Here is a 21,795-nt window from a genome sequence, read left to right on the forward strand (position 1 = left end):
TGTCATTTACCATTTTACAGCTCTGTCATTTACCTTTCTTCCTCTTTTTGTTTTGGCATGATAAAAAAGAGGACTTAAGACCCCAGGCTGGACATGCAACAACAGACAAGAAATCACTAGTAAATAAATATCCAAGAAACGAAAAGAGTGGTCTTCTTGGGAAAAGAGGATAAAGATGAGGCCTTTGGCTGTGATACCAGTATCATTATGTGTCAATAAACTGGAAGACAAAGCACTGGGCCTCCTATCAGCCAGCACGTACAAGAGGGACATATACTCCCACCCTGTCTGGGAGTTGCTTGCTCTCCATCTCAGGGGATCCCTGATGGAAATACGGGAAGTATCCTAGCATGGAAATAATGGGAAATATCCCAGGATGGAAATATGAAGGCAGTTTACAAAAAATAAGCAGAGACAAAGCTGTGCACATTGACTAAAGCTTCTCTGCCACTAACACTTGCAAGCAGTGCAGGTAAAGTCCCAGTGAGAAAGAATAAGAAGCATCAAGATGAGCTGTACAGATTTCCAGCTGCAGAGATTCCCCACTACAGCAACAAACAAAAAAAAAGAACCACCCAGTTTAATGACAATCATTGTGGGAATTTTAGAGTGTGTTGGAGAGTGGGGTTGGTAAGTAAATATTAAAATATAAGCATCTAAAATATGACAGGGGCTTTTGCCCTTGTGACTCATGGTTTAAGCTCTTCTTACTAAATCTCCGAACTTTTTTTCAAACAAAAAGTTAATGATAGTTGGGCACTTCAGACACTAATTGTTCTAAAGAGAACAGAGTCCTTCAATTACATGAGGCATTTATAAAGATAGAAGCTATTTGATTACTTTCCCTATGACAAATGGGAGAATTTAAAAACAAAGGCAGCAAAAAATATAAATGCATTATCCACAATTTTGCACATACATGATCTTATTATTCGATCAATAAGATTGAAGGCAATCATTTGACTAATTTTCATGCAGGACTGTGTCATTTATGCAGTCCAAAACATATATCAGTGTGAGAACACGTATTAGTTTTCAAAATGAAGAGATGCAATTGCTAAGGTAAACTGTCACAGTATCACTCAGGAATATTCCCACTTCACTCAAATGCCACCAAGCTCTGCTAAACAGAAAGGAACATTGTAAGCAGGTTGTTATTTCTTTTTACCTTGCTTTAGTTCAGAGAAAATAGCTCCTGGAAATTACATCAAGCTGTCTAAAATTACTTTTAATGTAAGGAATGAAGTCATGCCTGCTAGCATATCCACAGGGAGACTGAAGAGCTCTATCTTAGTTAAGAACAGGACAAATATTTTAATCACATGAGACACCAGCTCCTGACAGAGAAAGATTATTGTCTCCTTCCTCAGCTCTTTTAAAAACAAACTCTGAAGTTATATATTTTAGTAGAAGCAAAACGAAAAATTTTAAGACTACTGATAAGGGAATGGCCCCCTTTCTTTTTTATGTTGGGTACAGGACAAGTAACAGACCTCTAGTACTTAAAACAAATTTCTACTTATTTAGACTTCAGCAAGCTTTCATGTAGAACTGTAGTTAAGTCTCCATTCTTCAGAATTGCATGTCCTAGTACTCTGCTTAGAAATATTTTTAATTCCACATTATCTTTTTGTATTCACTCATGTTGCTTTCTAGTCAAAATGTGCCTCTAAAGTTAATGGGGAAGGAAGAATACTGGAGAAGATACAGGGCAGGAAGTTCAACTCTAAATTTTAATGAGTTCAGAGATAAAAAACATCAAACTAAGTTTTCAAAGCTGTGTCACAGAACCCCATAACAAATCATGCAGGGTAGCCTGGACAACATAGTGAAAATGTGCTGTCGCTGGTCACCCAAATCCTGGACTGGCAGGGTCATGGCCTAGAAGATCTAAGAGTTCAGCTACATCTTTAAGCCCATTGACTATGTGACCAAACACTGCATTCACAGTTTTTATGTAGATAGCATATATTCCATGTGGTCTTGAGCCTCTGCTATCTATGTATTTTTAGTTTCATATACACAACAGGTTTAGTGGTACCTGGGATGAATATTCATTCAAAAAATCACAATACAAGTGGAAAGAGATGGAAGACAGTTTACTAGTAAACATTAAAAAATTTTTACTGTGATTACATCACTGGTAACAATCACTATTGCTTTATTTCAAGTAGTAGAAGACAGCTAGAGAAAGCACTAGGCTTCAAACACATTTACCATATTACAATATTTCATGTATAGCATAAGCAACAGTCTTTTGCCTATCTGCTCTTCTGCACAGGTGCATGATGTTACTGACACAACTTAAGCCAGATCCAAAATGGTAGAACTGTGTTTGATTCTAGACCATAGGAGCTAATGTTTAAGCAGTCAGTCAGCTAGGATTCTTAGGAAGACTTCAGGGTTTAACTCTTGTATAAACTGAAAAAGGACAGAGAAACTGCTATATCCCATGTCATTCAGTCTTCTCTGTCATAAACAGATTGCAGGATTAAGAAGAGACATTTAATCTTTTTTGTAGTTTGATGTCAACTGTTTCCTTGCTTTTCTCTTACAGTGGTTATGAATACTTCTTTAATGGTCTCTTTGTCCAAGTTCCTGCCTGTAAAGAGAAATAAAATATCTAACTGTATTTTAAAGTGCATTAGAAGAAATGCATGCAGGTAGTAACCTGCCAGTCTTCTCAGTAAACAAAATATTTATTATATGAATGAGTGAGAACAGCAGTAATAAAATTCGGCTGCGGATAACAAGGTATAGATTGTATATGCAACAGCAACAGCAGACTTCAAGCTGTACAAGTAAGGGAAACGAGGAAAAACTGGGTTATTTTTTATCATAAAACACTTCAAAAGCAGAGAGTAAGAAGAAGAAAATAGAAACATAGCACATTCCTATGAAGCTTTTCAGAAACAAAACTGATTTCACACATTTTAATGGCTACAGTCACCTTCCTTACAGTTACTGAATATTTGATTCATTCAAACCATCCCAATCACCCAATTTATAATTGCGGATTTTAAAAATAACATTAAAGATGGAAAAATAATTTATAACTACATAGAATTTTATTTTATTTTAATGTCACTAAAACAGACCACGTATATCCATCTCATCTGAAATATTAAAACTGCAGCAAGTTTGATGGATAAAACTTTGATTGGAGGTTATGCTGAACATACTGCAATTATTCAGGCTAGTTTAATCTGGTTGCTTTTCACTGGACAAGTCACTGCCTGTGAAAAATCAGCTTCCTAAAGTCAAACAAGGAGATGTGTAATTTCCTCTTACCAATTAGAACCAGTCTATTTGTTCTCTTTTCATCTTCTCTCCAGGCTACTGAAGTCTCTTCCAGATCATAGAGCTCATGGACACCTTGGACTATCACCTGATGAGATTTGCCTTGAATAGATACCAGTCCCTTATCAGAAAAATAACTGTTAGGATATATAAACAAACCTTTAAAAATAAAGTGTGTAAGAGGGGGAAAAGAATCTTTGAAATCAGTCCCAGCAGAGAGTAATATTTCTAGCAATATGCACCTGTTAGTCAAAATAACCATGTATTATCATCACTTCTACTCATAACATTCATTCTCACACTTCCTTATTTTGTTAGAGACTAATAACTACACTTCATCACACTGTGCCCTCTATCCTTTGTTTGGTCAGTACCTAGCATGCTTGGGCAAAAATAAAATGTCATCAGCTACTCCACCACCTTGACTACATATAAGGCGTATGACATGGGAGCCCATGAAAGCCAGACTGCCAGCAATGATGTAAAATGAGCAAAAATGCTTGATTTCAGATTATTCTCATGCTCAACTGTTCTGAAATACAGTCCTTGAATACTGGAGAAAGAACTGAAGTAAAACAATTAGTAAAATGTTTAGAAGGGATTATTGTCGGAGCGAGTCCATCAACCCCCATATCAACTGTTCTGTTAAAACAGTTTTCATCACTTCATAGTAAAACTTTCTAAAATATTCAAGTGGTACACATTCTCTAAAACATGTCTCACAATTCCACTATAGAAAAAAAGGTTAAAAATATTTAATAAATAAAGGTCTGCATTTGACCTATCAGTTGGAATTCTATGTCTGTTACTACCAAAAGGATTATGACTGCAGATAAGATATAAATATAAAAGCAATGAACTTGGGAACCCATTTTGTAATTAATTACTTGGGGGTCATTTGCTTTGCTGTATGGGACAGCAAAGCAAAGCTGGCTCTGTGACAGAGCCAGCACACAAATTATCACAGGCCTCAGATTTCCTAAAGAATTACTTTGATTCCAATGCTCAGTACAACAAAAACGTACTTGCACATGGCGTTACTGTTTTCAGATGGCTTAAGATGCATCAGTAGCTATTTTCTTCTATTTGTCAGGAAAGAGAAGACAAGGATATTCTAATTTTGTTGCTGAAAGAGCAAGAAAACCACCTACCTTCCAACGAAATATGTTGCTATCTATGATGCACAAGTCTTCTCAGGAAACAAACCAGAGAATACTTTCTTTTATTTCTCACAGCCTACCAAATGACTGACTTGATTCTCATTTTTTAAGTATTTATTTGGCTGCTTGGTATAAGGAAAATGACAGTAAATCCTGAAGTGTCACCTCTACTCCTCTCAATCTGCATCTTTACAACTACAGCCTGATAATATTGTAAGAAGTTGTTAAGTATAGATTACAACTAGTACTGCACTCCTACGTTATGCCAAATTCAACTTCTGCATATTACTGCAATAACCATAATTATATGTAAAAATCTATAGAACCAATCTTTGGTATCCAAAACCTAAATATATAAGATGGTTGGAATCTTTCAAAGGAATGGAGGTGAAAAATGAAAAGTGATATAACCATGTCTTGATTATTAACTCTGCCACTGATGTTTGGGACTGTATATCTGCCCTCTCCATCCAAACCAAGTAGGATCAATAATTGGCTTTTATGCCAGCTATCTCCTTCTGAGTTGTCCCTGGAACAATGACAACTAGCTATTCCCTACTTCATGTGCTCTGCTACAGTGATCCAGTAACACCTTTGAAAGGTCCAGAATTGACAGAACACTGCAGCTTTAGTTTTTTTAGTAAAGAGGAAAATCACAAAAAGCAGCTGATAATTTCTGACTAACCTTCAGTCTTATGACATCCATGGTGCATCCAGTCTTATTTTTCACATTCTTCTCCCACAGAAGATTCTATGAAAAGAAATGTTGTTTTCATAAACAAAATGGCATTGGATGATACCTACAAAATGCCACAATGATTTTTTCAATTGACAGTGACGTACTACTACTTACCTGAATAAAGAGATTTAAGTTTTCTTCTTTTATATTTCCTGGAACTTCAAATGTTACTGTGGTTATAGCCTGCAAATTGAAAGATCCACTTATTGTTACCTATTAAACTGAATAAACATCTCATTACAGTAATTTCAAAAGGCGTTCTTTATAACTTGGCCTCATAAAAAGTAGCAACTACATAGCCATGTCAAATTTTAAAAAAAAAATATTTCTGTTCTGCTCTAATTTTCTAAATTATACTCTATCTTTTGTTACTTGGTTGGGTGTGCACCTAACGGGCATATGCAATACTTTCAATAGTTAAATGCCATCAGCTTCTATGATGCAATTTTTTGCTGGAGCTGATGTTCATTCTCAAAGAAAGCCTAAGAATTTTAATTCTTGGAGGCTAATAACCTCTCTCTTTCAAATATGGATAAGAATGCTATTTTCTTGGCGTACTGATCTTCATCACAATTCTATCAGACAAAAAATAATCAAGATAGTTTTCATCCATCTGTACTTGCCTCTTATGAACAGCTTTTTATAAACAGATTATGTAGGAATAGATTCAGAAAATTAACATGTCTGAAGTTATGTTTTGTTCCAAAGCAACCACTGGCTTACTGCTCAGGACTAATTATTATCAAAAGAGAATATGAAAATAAAACACGTAGTTCAAAATAACAATTTATTTTAAAAAGAAATATAATGTGTCTTATTTTTGTCACTATAACCTCTCAATGGCATGGAAGAAGAGAGAATTATTTTCAGTACAACTTAAAATTCTTTCAATTACTTTCAGACGACTTATCTGACTTAAGGAAAAAGAATAAAAGCAACAAGCAGCAAATGTTTATCTAATGACCAAGTAAAGTAATCTAAACAAACCACCAAGAGCCAACACAAGAGCAGCTTCAAAACACAACAGAAGTTCACGTGCTCCACACATAGCGCAGTTTGCTTCTGTTGACCTTCCACACAAAGATAATAAGCACACTCTATCAGCTAACAAGGACTCACAGCCTACCATGAGAGGTATTCTGCTCTCATTTATGCCTTATCTGTCTCAATAATAATCTTAAATGTGTGGGTGTTAAAATAAATAGAGATAGTAACAATGAACTCTCACTGTTCCTACTGATTGGAATGGCTCCACACTACAAAATTAACCTCTTTAATAACACAAGGATGCTATAACTCATAACATTCAGCAAGGCTTCTACCTAACTTTTTTAACTACTTTAGGGATCTATTAAGACTCTATAACTGAGCATATTTAAGACTTTTAATGAAACAAAAACGATGAACTTAAGACTGTCATAGCAATTATAGTTAAGCATGAAACTGATTTTATATTTAATCTTTAATTCCAAAACGAGATTATATTTGTCTTTTCCTGTTTTCAAGACTAGTAACCTCACAGTCAAGATCTGCAGTTCAAAAAGAAAAATGCAGGCATTGTATATGCATCAGATTTTAACCTTAAAATTAAATTTAATCATAGCAACTTCCTAGAAGGAAAGCACACTTTTCTAAGATAACTTACAAAAATAAAAGGTTTTCTTTTTTTGCAGCTCCGGAAGGGACTGTTACCTATTGGGGAACCCCACCCATCTGGAGATATCCCAGGGAGGACTGTGACCCACAATTCAATCATAAAGATTTTGTTTTGGACAGAAAACCTGCAAGATAAAGACTGGCTACAAATTAAGGCTTTGTTTCTATAAATATTCAAAAGAGTAGTCCTATTTATTTTAGTAACACCCACCATGTGAATCAATGAATAATGAAGCTGACTGTAGCAGTGGAAGCCCCAAAGCTATTTTTGAAAGTAAGACAATATAGCCATTTAGAATCTTGTCTAAAACAAAGTACATTCTTTTATGTGTCCTAAGTAATTTCCAAATATGTTAGAACACATTACTTCCTAACTGAAGCCTTCTGAAAAGGTACCACAATTAGCATGCAAAGCTTGCAATTACCCTGAACAACCCTGTTGTTACAAAAACATGGAAGCAGTATTTTTGGTAATTACCTTATCCAGATGTGCGTGTGTTGTCTTTATATGCTCAAGCTTCTTCTGCAAACTGAAAATAAGTAATGTTAAATGTCACATCTGAGTAAGGTGGGCAAAGTGTCATTATTTAAAAATTTTAAAAACTCCAGTACTGCAGAACAAAACTAAAGTAACAAAAATAGACTATATACTCAGAACAAGCTTCAACTGTTAATTCCATTTTAATCTCAACATGGAAATGTTTGATTATATTTGTTTGATTATATTTGTTAACTACTTGTGTTAGAAAACTAGGTTCTTTTAAAATATGAACAGAGTCAGAGTCCTGATGTGCAGTATCTTTGGTATTAAAAATATTTATACTTCAATGAGTACAGCACCCTTGATGTTCCTTTGCATAAATAAAAATGCCTCCTCCTAATTTGATTATTGTAAAATTTAAGAAGTTTTAATGGTGGGGAAAAAAGGCACTCTCTGCTACTGAAGTAACATTCCTCATTCTCGCATCTTCCTTGCTTTGCTGCCTTCTTCTCATACTGCCCTCCACAGAACCCAGAATTCTTGATCTGTTTCCTGTGACTTCAGGGGACGTACAGACTGCCAGGTTCTACCAGTACAGACATACTGATCAGATGTTATCCTGTCTGCTATGCTGGCAGAAATCCTTACTGCAGTATGCAGTTAAAAGAACACTTCACTAGTGTACTGGTTCTGTATTTATGAACTGATACCAGGGTAAGCAACTTTGCTGTAGAGTTCAAACATAAAATAAACGGAACTTCATTTAAGCAGTCTACAACGTTCTTGGTGCTTTTAGAATGTGTCTTTAAATGCTGACATTTTAGAGTGTTTCTTTTGTTTTAATACCAAATATCAAGAATCTCTAAAGGAACTAAGAATGAGATATGAGAGAAGAGTAGAGTGAGGAAAGCAAGAAAGGTTTGGGTTTTTTGTCAGCTATTTAAGGACTTTCTCAGATTTGCTGAGTGCAGCATTTCCTAGTAAACCTTGCAGACCATCACCTAATATTACAGGTAATCAGATCCAACTGTCAACCGCCCATTATCAAGAACAATTCTTCTCTGGTTCACACCTTCTTACTGCTTTATCCCTGTTGTGTGGCTCCAGGATGAGTCAAGTTAGGTAGCTGACTCATTACAAGAACTCAGGACATGGGTTTATGATCTGGCTTACAAACTAATATTTATCTATTGCCCTTAAGTATATATTGGCCTTCCTTTCTTTTGGATGCCTATTCTGTAACTTCCCTGATGCTGCCATTTAGGCCATTTAAGGAGCTCAAAAGAAACAAACACTACTTTTCACTGATCAGACAAAAGCCAACACCAGCAAAAAAAAAAAAAAAAAAAAGGCTATCACTTGGGTCAGTACTGCACCAGTTCACAGGCAAATCTCATAAGCATCTTATCTACTAGAAATTACTAATTTGCATGTCCTGCAACTTCTCCCTTCTGTGAATAAGGAAGTGGCTATACTCCCTTACCTGAACAGTCTGCATCTAGGAGGAAAAATAAAGCTAATACTGCCCTCAGCTGCATATTCCTTCCTTCCCTTTATGATTGCTCCAGTACTTCTCAATCCCTTTGCTGGACAACTTAACCACACAAAATGAACAGAAATCTCTTTTTCCTTGCTTCCAATTTTCCTTTTGCACCAATCCAACATGCTGAAGCACACAGTTGCCATTAAAAAAATCCAGGAGCATGGAACACAGTAACCAGCATTTGCAGTGCCTCTGTTTGCTGTGGAACCTCAGTTTGTCATTCTTTTCTGTGAAATCTAAGGAGGCCTCCAGGTCATCAAGATGTCACTTTAAAAAGTGACTAAACTAGAATTTTTTACAAAAACTAAGATGTGAATTTGAGCCAGGATTTGAAGGTGCCTGTTTCATGCATGTATTTATAAAATGGTTATTATTTCTAATAGAAGATAGCAATATTATCACCTTACCTTATTCCAGATAAACTGTCAAAGGCATGTAGGTCTAAGACATGGCAGAGATCAACTCTAAACAGAGGGAAAAACAAAAGCTTTGTATTTTGGCTGTGTTTAAATATCATATATACTTAAATAATAATTTTTAAAGGGGTTCACTGAAGCTTATGTTTGTTTTCCTGTCTATCAGACTAATGCCATACACACTTAGCCTTATTTTTGGATGTCCATGGTTGGTACTGTTTCCTACAAGGAAATGCTGTATTTCCACAGTAAGTACATAAACAAAATTTTTAAAAATACAGGAAAATACAAATTATTTCCAAGAAATCCCTTACACTGCATGCCTGAAAAAAACCCTGATTTTCCCCAAAATGAGAAAAGGAACCCTGAGCCTTGCCTCAAGACACAAACCCCTGGAACATATGTAGCTTATACTGACACGCTGTTAGCAAAGAAAATTGAAATAACTATATGAGGTAAGTGATACTAAGTGGAATTTCAATTCTAAAATCTGAAACAGACAAATGAAAAATGTAATACAGAACAGACAACTCTGATCATATTTGCTTGTAAGAACGGCTATGTATAAACTTCCATAAGAAACTGGGTTTTTTAGAAGGAAATACAGACTATAGGTTTCACTGCTAAAAGGAACTGATAGTTTATCAAATGCAATTAGTGACGTGAGATTTAAAAAAGCCACCTCCAGAGCACAGCCAGAATTATTAACTTTTACATTCAACAGTAGTTTTACAAAGCAGTTTCTAAATAAAAGATTTATAATGTAATACAATGTAAACAATTCCTGTGTAAAATTCATGACAAGCTCAGTGCCCATTGTTTGTTCTCAGCAGCTTTCTGAAAAATCATACTAAAACTCTCAAGAAAGTGCTATATTAATCCCTTTTAAATGTAGGTTTTTAAGGGACAAACCTCCCTAATTAAAAAGGATATGTTCTCAAATAACATTCCAATAAGTTAATTTTGTGCTTATTTCACTTTTGGAATGTCTAATCATGGAAGAGACATTATGTGTCATTTACTAAAGAATTTACAAGTAACCCTCTGGATACAGTCCTGTGCTGTGTGCTCTATGGTGACCATGTTTGAGCAATGAAGTGGGACTAGACGACACACTGTGGTCCCTTCCAACCTGACCCATTCCAGCGTCTGTAATAGGAAAACTAACAAAAAAAAATACATTTTTACTTATTTAAAATAATTCTTTTATCTGGATGTTTATTCATAAAATAAATACTGAATTAAATATTTCTAATTCAATAGTTTTTCTTTAAGCAAGCTGATCTAATAGAAAACTTAAAACTGTCACAAAAGAAGCAGGATCTAGTACCTAGTAATACTGGCCATTTAATACCTTGATCTTTGTGTCTCTAGAATTTTAACAAGTCCATTTATTGACCTAAAATAAAACAGAAAAATCAATAGTTAGATGAAAATACAATCCTGATATATTGCTTGAATATGTTAAGCATGGACAGCAGCATGTAAAATAGAATCCCAAATCTGTTAACAACTTGTAGATCAAACCAGTAGACAATTGGTTTGAGATAACTGGTTTCCCCTCAGAGTTGGGAAACTACAAGTTCTGACAATAAAATGCTACCAGTTGAGGACAGCATTTTCTTATCCAAGGCGCCTCAGGATACACTGTGCTGGATCTAAAGAATTTTACTTTCAGATTTCAAACAACTATACAGCTGTAAAGCATTTAAAAATTTAAATATTTTATTTGGCTTGTCGTGGTATTGATAGAAAAGATGTTTTTGCTCACTGATTCGATTCAGACTAGTTGAGATTGGTTCTTCTGTTCCCATGACAATTGTTTGTGACTTCCTTGATATATCTTTGCACTTGCTAGTGAACTCGTATTTACCATCAGATTTTTTTTCTCTGAAAAATGGCAGCAGCTGCCCAGAAATGTAAAAGCATGGACACTTAAGACAAAGGCCTGTACTTAGTAAATAAGATCAAATCTCACCTAGACAGGCAAACTGCTAAGGCTGTGTAAGCACACAGAAGTATTGAAATTCCATTAGAAAGAGGCAGTCTCTTTTCCCTTACAAGCTAACAATTGGTGTCAATGTAATCATGAGATCTAACTTCTGTACTAACGGCAAGAAGTAACAAACTACATTTAAATTAACTGTTACAGTTATGCCAAAAGCTTCATACCTCACAGATGTTCTGACTTTATTCATTTCTTCCTCTGAAACCAAATCTGTTTTATTGATGATTATAAGATCAGCTAATGCAACCTGCCTGTGTATTAAGAAACAAAAGACAATATGAACAAACACTTTACCTGTAAGGCAGAAACATCATCTCTCTCCCATGGCCCCAAAAAATAGTATGAACTTTGTTAGAACAGAAGGGCAAACATTAATCACACTAGAATGTCATGGAGCGTGATTAAATACTGCTGGCTTCTCCTAGAAGTGTTATTCTATGTCCTAAGAGACCAAATCAAAGCTTGCTAGATTTTTTGTTTCAGTGTGTTTTTTTCAGATTTTTTTTTGTTGGTTTGTTTGCTTAGAGGGGTTTTTTATGTCATCTACACCAGAGTGCTTACTGATCTAACAACTTCACAAGTTCCTATTTCTCTTGCACGCAGTCTTTGTAAAGTGATACTTTAAGACTCTATGAAAACTTCAGTTGTGACAATTACACTTAATTATTGTAGCTCCACATCTATCAAAAAATATTCCTCTATCTCCAGTTCTACCTTGAGCATCAGATAGATCCTAACACGAAATTTTTTCTTCCCCTCCCCACACGTTTCCCCTTCACTTACGCAAAATCCCATTACTTTTGAAGGACAAGAATCAGGTCTTGGCAGAAAGACCAAATGGAGTATAAAGTCACTTTTCTATATTCTATCTCATTACACCAATCTACTTCGGTTTAAAGCAAAGGAGGAGAAAAAAGCCTTATAAAAGAAAAAGAAGCCACTTCCAATGAACTTCTATACAGTGCAATTCCTAATTGTGATATATAAAACGAATTTCTACATCCATACCGAGATGCTTCATTGACAAGGCCTTCTGGCTTCTCCTCTGTCAAGTGCTAGACAAAAATTAAAACAACCGGATTAATCATATTCTAATTACATTTAAATTCATTTGAAACTAAGGGAGGTCAAACCCAGTTCACCTGAGGTTCTTCAACGAGGTATTGAGGAAGATGGCATCTATAATTTTTCTGAAAATGATGGTGAAAAGGTAATATTTATACATTCACCAATACAGAAGCTTATTATTTTTATGAAAACTATTCTAATTAATTTTATTATTATAATGCTAAAGAGTTGAAAAACTGTATTATATTTTAATTATTTTTCAACTTTACAATGAAGTAAAAAAGTCACCATAACACAGTAACCATGAAAAAACATATCTGAAAAAAATGAAAGTTCAGTAGTTTCACCAGTGAGTGTGACCTCAACTATCTGTTGAAAATGGGTTAGAGTTGCAGTACAGTATTTTATATGCATAACTTTAACCACACTCCTTTTCTCTGAAGAAGCTGAGAAACTTTACTTTGATAGCAAAAACTGGTAACTCTTTTTCCAGGTTTGTATGAATAAACCACTACTCCTTGGCAAGTCTGCCTAACATCAGAAGCTTCTGGTCACGCTGCAGGAGTTAAGTATCATCTGCAGTTTTGTGCTCCGCTTGTTTGCCCAAGCTAATGTCCTCGCAGAAGAATTAGTGAAAGGGAGAAAAATTCCTGCATCTCAAGCAGTAGCCTGAAGTTTAGCAACATAAAGCCTAATTTAATTTAGCCACAGCAACAGACTATGCTGAAGCAGCAAAGATGTAGCTTCAAGTTATTTTCTACCCCCTAACATGGAGGCAGCAGACATCTGGAGGAAGGAGAAACTTTAAACCAGTGCTGTAACATTAGTAAGACCCTGCCACTTACATCTCTGAGAAGACTAGAGTCCTGTGCATTCCTTCATCAGCTACAAACGTACCAGGAATATTACTTTAAAATTTGAGCTTCAAGATACAGAAATACCAAATGAAAGTTGAATTAATTGGCATGGGATATATATAGATTAAAAAAGAAACCTATAAAACTGTGTTTTCTTCAAGTGGAATTTTCAGGTATCTAACAATATTTGACTCGAAAAACAAAAATAAATTATTGCATATTGTGAGTCTGTCACCTTAAAACAAATGAAAGTGTTTCCTGACTATGCGCAGCCTTAACAGAGCATAACTACAAGATGTCTCTCAGGAAACCTCTCCTCTGATCTTTCCTTTGTAATCCTTTGTGTATTGATTCTATTGAATTAAATGTTGTCAGATTTATTCTCCTGAAAAGAACAATGCCTGTAGTCGAGATGTCAAGTCCTGGAAGTAGACAAATGCAACTTCAAGCTGTCCAGCTGTTTGCCCTCGATTAAAAAACTGAGTATTTTCAGACTGCTGGGTGACAAACTCATTACAGTGATAACCCATTATATCAATTACCACTTCAGTTTCAATTTAGCTGACTGGTCACAGGGCTATTTGTCAGCTTTCCTTTTGATGGGTTAGTTCTCTGAAGCATGACAACTTAAATTGCAGCCTATTATCTCAACATCATTACCTGTACTGCTTTCAAAATTCTTTGAATCACAAGCAGCTGTTGAGGTCAAGTTTTGCAACCAGAGGAATTGCTCAAGTTAGCAAGTCCTTTATACAATGCAAAAGTTGTTTACTTGGTAGATAACTGAGAAAACCTGGAATTCCTGCTATTCTGAGTAAATGTCAGTCTTTTACAGGCTTACTGACTAGATAATGTAGGAGGTTTCAGTGAGCTGTCAAAGATAACAGTACATAGAAAAATTGAATGTTTCTAAACATTAACATGTTGTTTCTGACATGTTACTTGAGAGTTTAAATATTTTATAAATTATCTGTCAAAAAGTAATAATGTAGTGGTGCTACATGCAATACAATTATATTTGATTCAAGACAACAATTCAGCATTGCAGGAAAAGCAAGATAAACAGAACAACATTTTTGCAAGTCATAAAACACATCCGAATTTATATGAGGGCACTCAGCTGAAAAAGGGCTGACCTAAGACATGATATGATTACTTGATTTCTTGTGATAGTTGATCTGAGAAGATAGTTCCTGCTTAAAAGGGCCAATCAGCCCCTTCCCTCATGTAAAATGCAGAAATATTAAAAACACTTCCATAGTATGATGAAATTTTCGTACCATGAAGGCAACTTTTCTTATGATTACTTTTATTTTGAATCCCACAAAATTAATACCCAATCATTTCCTAAGTTATTAAGTTGCTAATAACTATATTAACATGTACCTATTATAAAAAAAAGTTGAACTATTTGATTTAATCACAATGTTTGCTGTTATCCAAGCTCACTGTTCCATATGTCTGTTTTTACATTATACTTTATACAGATTACTCTAATGCCTGCTCTTTTTGTCTGCTCCCATATAATGAAATAATCATTTCATATGAAGCAGTACCAGGACACTGGCGCTCTCATCTCTCCTCACCACAACTGCCATTTCATCAGCACCCTTCCCAGTCTAAGCCCTAATTCAATTGTTATCACACTGGTATGCCTGTTCTTAGTCCTCCCCTTTCACTAACATGGACCACGGACACTCGGCAAGACTGATTTTTTCACTGTTTTTACAGTAAGCCAAATGCCTATTTGGAATAAAAGCAAGATTCCTGAGTGAAGTGATAGAACTAGAAGGAACCAAGTACCTAGCAACCTCACAACTCTTAGCAAACATTAGTTGTGTAAGTAAAAATCTAAATTTCTATGAATATCAGTAATCCCTTGTTCCCATTCAAAACATAGTACTAATGAAACACCCTCATTCACAGTAAGAATTACAGCTACTGTAAAAATTAATTCATCCACATGAACATTATCACAATAGGTGTTCTAATGCTGCAGTTTTAAAACATGTAATAAATCCAGTAACTTACCTGCAATCCATGCTTTGCGTCAACAACACATAAAATTCCTGAAAGAAAACATTAAAGCGGAATGGAAATGTGATGAAAGCAGGTGACAGTTTTAACAAGTTGTAAGCTTCCTATACAAAAGAAACAACACCAGTACACTAACAATTGGTTATATAAAATGGAAGCATTGAAAGTATCTGAACATTAGACTCGTCACCCAAATATTTTTTTATTTGTCACTCATATCTGTGGTAAAAAAAATATCTACAAAAGCAGGTGAGATAAATTCTCACAAAGGGGATGCCTCTTTTTCCACAACAGCAAATTGGCAGAGGTATGCTTTTACAGGATATTGAAACAAATTAAGAGGACTGACTGAGGTATGCAAATATTTTGATTCTAAGTGACCAGGAATTTGCAAGTCTCTGGTAGAAATTTAGGAAGCTCTTTCTTTTTCAACTCAATGTTTCCTTCCTTGGATAAATGGGTATTTTACAGACCGACCAAAGCATTAGCAGGACATTTGTTTAAGCCAAAAATTAATTATTTTTTCCTACATTAAAAAAATGCCCCTTAACTACATACAGTGATGATTTATATTTCAGTAAATACAGTTTTTTATTGAAACACAGGAAATACTGGAGCTAACAAGAGTCCAGTAGGCAGAGGGAGCAAAAAAAACAAAAGGCAAAAGCATCCAGATGTTGACAAGTCACGAGTTTAGAAAAAAAAGGAAATAATTTAGGAAAGATTGCATTGGGGGGGGGGGAAGTAAGAAAAAGGAGTAAAGCATGCTTTACTATTACTCATAAATAATGTTTTATAACATCTAGCTAATGAGAATCAAGACACAACCACAATCTCTCCATATCTGATCCCCCAGTAAAGCACTACAAAACTTTTGTTGGATTTAGCAAACTGAAACATTTTGTCAAGGAGACAAACAAGCATCAGAATAAGCAAGGGTATCTCTGTGGTCAAATCAGATGATGTGAGAACCAAGTTCATGCATTTCAAACATTTTCTTAAACCTTGTCTTAAATTCTAAGATTACATCAAATAGAATGCAAATATATGGGAAAACAAGCTTGCACTTCTTACCATCAAGATATATGTCACTTCCCAGTTCAGAATCAACCCAGAACATGGAGGCCACAGCTCCTAAAAAGTGTAGTACACATACAGATGCAGATTTTCCAGTAAACTACCACCATGCAGACAATCCATAGAAAAAATGTATTTGTAGTGCTGTACTTGAAATCACTCTCTTCAAACTCAGAAAGCATCACAGATGTCAAATAACTTATGTCAAGCCACACATTTGAGCCTAACAAAAGCTACCAAAGCATTGCACTGGTGTGCACATCCACAGCTATGACTACAAAAAGCTTTAAATATCATTAAATCTTCCTCATTTCTAAATATTCTGTACTTCCCTTTTTCATCTTTCAGCCACTGTTTATAGGTCATGGCACAGAGACACACACCTCCACTCCCACCCCACCAGCCAAAAGGAAGATACCCACTGAATTTCCATGCAGATGAGGTGTTTCTGAGTAACGAAACATGTAGTGCACTGTCTTTTTTTATACAGTAACTTGTAAAATCGAAAATATTAAACTGACAAATCAGGAGAAAAAAAGAATCACCGACTATTTGGACAACTGGGACCACATTTATCAAAGACCTGGAATCTGTGACCTGACACCTGTGGATTACACATGGCCTAGGAGCATGCTACTCCTGTTTTCTGCTAAAATAGCCCTGCAAAGCAGATTCTTGTTCCAACTCCTCTGCCATGGGCAGGGACACCTTCTACTAGACCAGGTTGCTCAAAGCCCCCTCAGGCTAAGACTACTGAACACGTTAGAAGGAAAAAAAAATTAAATCAGTAACTAAAGTCATTCCAACACCTAAAACTGCCTTCCTGAAGTGGTAAGATGCAGTCCTCCGAACATCACTCTGTATCAACACCAAATACCTGTCAGTTGTTCACAGTGCTTACTCATGCAAGATAGAGCAAGGGCCACAACATGTAATGGTTTTCTGATATCTATTGATTTTTTTTCCAAAACACTTAATAGTTTTCCAATTTGACTCAAACAGAATTTGTGTGTAACAGAGGCCAAATCAATGTCCCGTCTTTTGAAGAAAATTACTTTATCATGACAACTATCTAGCTTTGAGCTGAAAAGCATCAGTCTCCTAAAGGGGAAACAACTGGATTTCTGATAAGAATTTCCTTCACTTTCTATCAACAACATACTTTTCATTGGGATGGTTTGGATAAAATTGTTTTACATAGCTATTATTAACATGAGCTTAAGTTTAAACACCTCTTTATAATAAATATCACTAAACAATACACGAAAACTTTGCAAAATGTATGACTGCTCTGTAAGAAGACTGTATTGGTCTGTTTCACAGTGTATTATTAGGACTTCACAAAATATAAGGCCTATCACAAACAGTGTAACAATACATTAGATGATAACAATTTATGTTTTAAAAGGAGTAATGAAGAACATTAAAAGTCTACGGAAAACTACAAGTTTCAGAGAGTGCTCCTTTTCTCTAAGACCAATGTCTTCCCTTGAAGAGAGACTGGATTTCTGTTAAGCTTTAGAGTTAATCTGGAGCAAGGTAAACAACCCATCCACAACCCCACATCTGCCCTTATCCAATTCACTGGAGTCTATACAGCAATCAAAGCATATATGCCTGACAACTCACCACTTTATATTACATTTTGCAAAGTGAACTGACTGGTGGGCAAATAAACATTCCATAAAAACAGAATAATTATCATGGTTATGAAAGCCATAATGTGAACTACCTGGATCTGCCAATCCAGTTGTTTCTAATAATATATAGTCAAATTTTCCTCTCCTTTGCATCAAGTTCTCAATAGCCTTCACACCATTGTCCCTGTAAGAAGAAACAATTAAACCTCAGAACAGAGAAAACAAGCTAAAACATGCATTAACATGTATCTTCTGATGCAGAACACAGTGTTAATATCATCAAAGCCAAAGTCCTGAGTCAGGACTTACAGCCTACAATGAAAATTTAGGCATCATACTGCTGCTCGAATATTAGGCAAATTTTAGTTTTCTGTTTTATTCTAGTCTGAAAAGAGTATTTGCCTATTCCCACCAGGCACAATAAAGGTGACTCAAATGAAGATTTATTTTCAAACACTGAATACTCTGTAAAGGACAGTAGGGTCCCATGTAGATATGTAATATATTAGGGTTGGTAACTGAGATTACAGAAAAAAGGGATGGTGTGGAACTGAACCATGCTACTCTTCCCACCTTTCCATCTCACCTACAGCAAAATTAAGATGTACAATCGCAGCTGATGAAGTCAGCCTGAAGCATAAATGTATAGCATTTTATATAAAAGAAACAATGTATATAGAACATAGTAGCAACAGTACCCTTCCTTACACCCCAGCAGAACACAATGCAATAAGGTCTTTTGTTTTCCACTTATTACCTATTATCAGTTTAGGCATAGGACCAATTCTTCCAAATTTTCAGGACAAACAGGTCTTTATTATAATAAGGTTACCACAAACAATCTAGCACTCAAACAAACAGGGTAAAAAACATGCCAAAGAAACAAATACTCTCCTGCTTTTTAACATGACCATCAGCTTACAATTTTGAATATTGTGTTTCATTAGGTCGTGAAAGGTTCTCCATTCACCCCTTCTGATGTATACAATATTCAAGTATTAACCACCGTACAGAGAAAGAAACACAGAGTAAGTATTTAACATGAAAACTGGGAAACCTGAGTCCTAATTCCAGCCTCCTTGAATCTTTAGCTCTCTACATGGAAGCACATAATATTAACAGAAGAGGGACAGCTCTCTACTCTACTCTGGATTAGTTTTCTAATAGACACTAACTCCACACCAGGAAGGCAGCAAAAGGAAATAAATTCCTATCTCCCTAATTCCAATTCTTGTTTCATCTGATAAAAGAAGTCTCAATCAATACTACCACCAGTTTTAGGAACCAAATCCTGTATATCTTCTTTCCTCAATTTCCCCCAAGACTCACTGTAAGAACTTGTAAAACAAGTTCCTTACTTTACTGAACAGCACAGGCAGCCATTTCTGAGCTCCAGCCATTCTTCGTAGAGTTCTCCCCCTTGACTGATTGCCAGAGATTTCTCCAAGGCACTTCCTGAAAATACAAGTAGTACTATATTTTTAATCTACAATCTTGCATGACAATGCCTGTAAGAGAGAGAAAAAGATTCAAGTTGGTACACATTTCTACTCTTGAATTATAGTCTTTTCTTCTGAGACCATGTTTCTGACATGTTCTTCAGAAATTAGTATTTCCCACTTTATGACAAACTTAAAAGCCAAGGTAAAGTTGGTTCTACAAAGACCAAAACTCACAGGATGGTACATCGTAAGTGCCACAAACTTTGTTAAGAGAACAGGAATTCAGCCAGTGCCTCCATATCAAATAAAGGCTGTCTCTACATTTTATTTTAGGCTCCAGACCAGAAAAGCAACTTGCATCTTTGCTGATGAAAACAAACAAATAAAGAGCCCAGCACCAACACAGTGCAAACTGTAAGCAATGCTGACTATGGCACAGATATTATAGCCATAGCAATTAAAAATCCTGAAAGCAAAGAATCCAAAGAACCACAGACACTAAGCACACATCTCCCCATTTCTTGGTCTAAGATAATTTGTGATCTGTAAATGGCCGAGGGGAAAGGAAAGAAAATATTATCTACCACCAAGTTAATTTAATTTCCATTTGCTTGAAACTGGGTTGGACACATGGAGGTACAGCACTTCCAACAATATTCATTTACTTTACTCTGAGGGCCTGAATTTAAGTGCAAAACACATTAATGCATAGCACTGTTTTATGAACACCACCAAAAAGACTTTCTACCCTTCTGAAAACTAGGGGGTGTATTAATAATTTCATTAATGGATTTCAAATTACAATGGTCTTGATTTCCAGCAATTTTCTATACTTGTCATTTTGTGGCAAAAAAAAAAAAAGGATTTCTGCACATTTACATACCTTCTCCAAATTCATTCAGTATAACTGCTATTCTTTTATTGTGCTGTTCTGTCAGTATGTAATTTAGGAGAGTGGTTTTCCCAGCTCCTAGAACATAGATCATATTTCTATTAAAATGCAGAAGAAAAAAAAACTTAAATTTTCAAATAAAAAACAAATACTGTTATGCACATGTACATTTCAGGCAAATCTCTTCTGAAATATCAGTTTACATTCTAATATCCTACATTCTATTGTAACGATGTAGAAATTAATTTGTAGAGATATTTGACCTCAGGGAGCCCATTATATTTCAGTCTTAAACGATCCATTGTTTTCCATTCACTAAGTGTCAGTTCTTGATAAACTTAAAGTTCCCTACCAGCGGGGCAGTCTTTTCCTAGAAAACTAACTTCGTGTTTTCTCTTAACAAAAGGCACATTTAATTTTCTCCCTTCCATTGCCTTTTCTGACCAAAGTTTCTGTCACTAATCATGGATGTGCCACTGCCTTTAAGCAGAACACTGTTAAACACACAACACATAACCTCTGCAATACCACCTTACCAGCAGTTCCATCCGCACATCTTGTGCGTTCCGGGTGGACAAGATCACAGAATTGTTAGGGTTGGCAGGGATCATCCAGTCCAAACTGGACGATCATCACAACTAGGGGAATTTAGTAAGGCAACCTTCTTTCCCTGCCCTTAGGGTTTTCCTGAAAGAGCGTGATGTAGCATCAGGAAAGTGCTGGCGATCCTAAATTTAACCAGATCCTTACCGTTCATAACTGCGACTGTGTAGCACACGGTATGAGTGCTGGTGTGACGCAGGGACGCCGAACTTCACCTTTTCAGACTACAATTCAGCCCGAACTTAATCGAGCCAGACATGTTACACCACCCTAACGTGAAGGGTGTCCAAAAGCAATTTGTCAATCACGATCTGAACGAGGCGAACCATGAACACGAGGTGCTGAGTGCAGAGCTCAAAATCGCCCTGCAAACACGACGCGGCGGCGGAAGAGCCCTGCGCTGCTCCCCCCGGCCGCGGGCCCCTATCCCTCCTGCCGGCCGCGCTGCAGCCCCGGCCCCGCTCGGCGCTTCCCCGCCCGCATGCGGTCCCCGCCGTGCGCCCCTCGGGCTGCTCACCCAGGTACCCCGTGATGATCGTCACCGGGATCCTGCCAGCGGGGCCGGGGCCGGGGCCGGGGCCGGGGCCGGGCTCGGCCTGCCCCGCGCCGCCGATCGGCACCAGCTCGGGGCACTCCTCGTCCTCCATGGGAGCCACCCGGCCCGGCCCGGCCCGCCCGGCCGTGACGATGATGATGTCATGCGCGTGACGTCACGCCCCCACTGCGGCCCCGCCCCCGCCGGGCTCTGCCGCGCAGGCGCACAGGGCGTGGGGCGGTGGCAGGAGGAGACATGTCGGGTTAGGCGCACGGAGCCGTCGGGGTGGAAGGGCTGCCGGTGGGGCATCTGGTGCCGCCTCCCTGATCGAGCACGTGGGA

General features: G+C 36.7%; 1 protein-coding gene across 6 annotated transcripts; it reads right to left on the minus strand.

Annotated features, from left to right (window-relative positions):
- Window positions 1-2,078: 2,078 nt before the first annotated feature.
- LOC126647416 (COBW domain-containing protein 1-like) lies at window positions 2,079-21,585 on the minus strand. Of its 6 annotated transcripts, none has more exons than XM_050329644.1 (15): window positions 21,437-21,585; window positions 20,308-20,394; window positions 19,341-19,437; window positions 18,075-18,166; window positions 16,340-16,399; window positions 15,260-15,297; window positions 12,312-12,358; window positions 11,468-11,554; window positions 10,650-10,694; window positions 9,287-9,343; window positions 7,334-7,385; window positions 5,314-5,382; window positions 5,146-5,211; window positions 3,292-3,388; window positions 2,079-2,602 (listed from the first exon to the last, which is right to left on the minus strand). In XM_050329644.1, the coding sequence occupies exons 1-15, from the start codon at window positions 21,564-21,566 to the stop codon at window positions 2,529-2,531; spliced, it is 1,098 nt and encodes a 365-aa protein (XP_050185601.1). In that variant the 5' UTR covers window positions 21,567-21,585; the 3' UTR covers window positions 2,079-2,528. The 6 variants fall into 6 exon arrangements, 5 of the variants coding, with proteins under 5 accessions (XP_050185601.1, XP_050185600.1, XP_050185604.1 ...); XM_050329643.1 differs by having other exon boundaries at window positions 3,292-3,421; XM_050329647.1 differs by having other exon boundaries at window positions 3,292-3,421; window positions 19,341-19,490; window positions 21,437-21,453.
- Window positions 21,586-21,795: the final 210 nt, after the last annotated feature.

Source organism: Myiozetetes cayanensis, unplaced genomic scaffold (assembly GCF_022539395.1).
Source record: "Myiozetetes cayanensis isolate MyiCay16 unplaced genomic scaffold, myiCay2020 scf4, whole genome shotgun sequence".
Lineage (NCBI taxonomy): Eukaryota > Metazoa > Chordata > Aves > Passeriformes > Tyrannidae > Myiozetetes > Myiozetetes cayanensis.

Coding starts and splice junctions, on each gene's coding strand:
- LOC126647416 (XM_050329643.1), bottom strand. CDS start 21,566: ATGGAGGACGAGGAGTGCCCCGAGCTGGTGCCGATCGGCGGCGCGGGG. Junction 9,344..10,649: donor CTAGAGACACAAAGATCAAG/GTATTAAATGGC, acceptor CCCTCTGTTTAG/AGTTGATCTCTGCCATGTCT. Junction 2,603..3,291: donor AAATAGACTGGTTCTAATTG/GTAAGAGGAAAT, acceptor TTCTCTTTACAG/GCAGGAACTTGGACAAAGAG.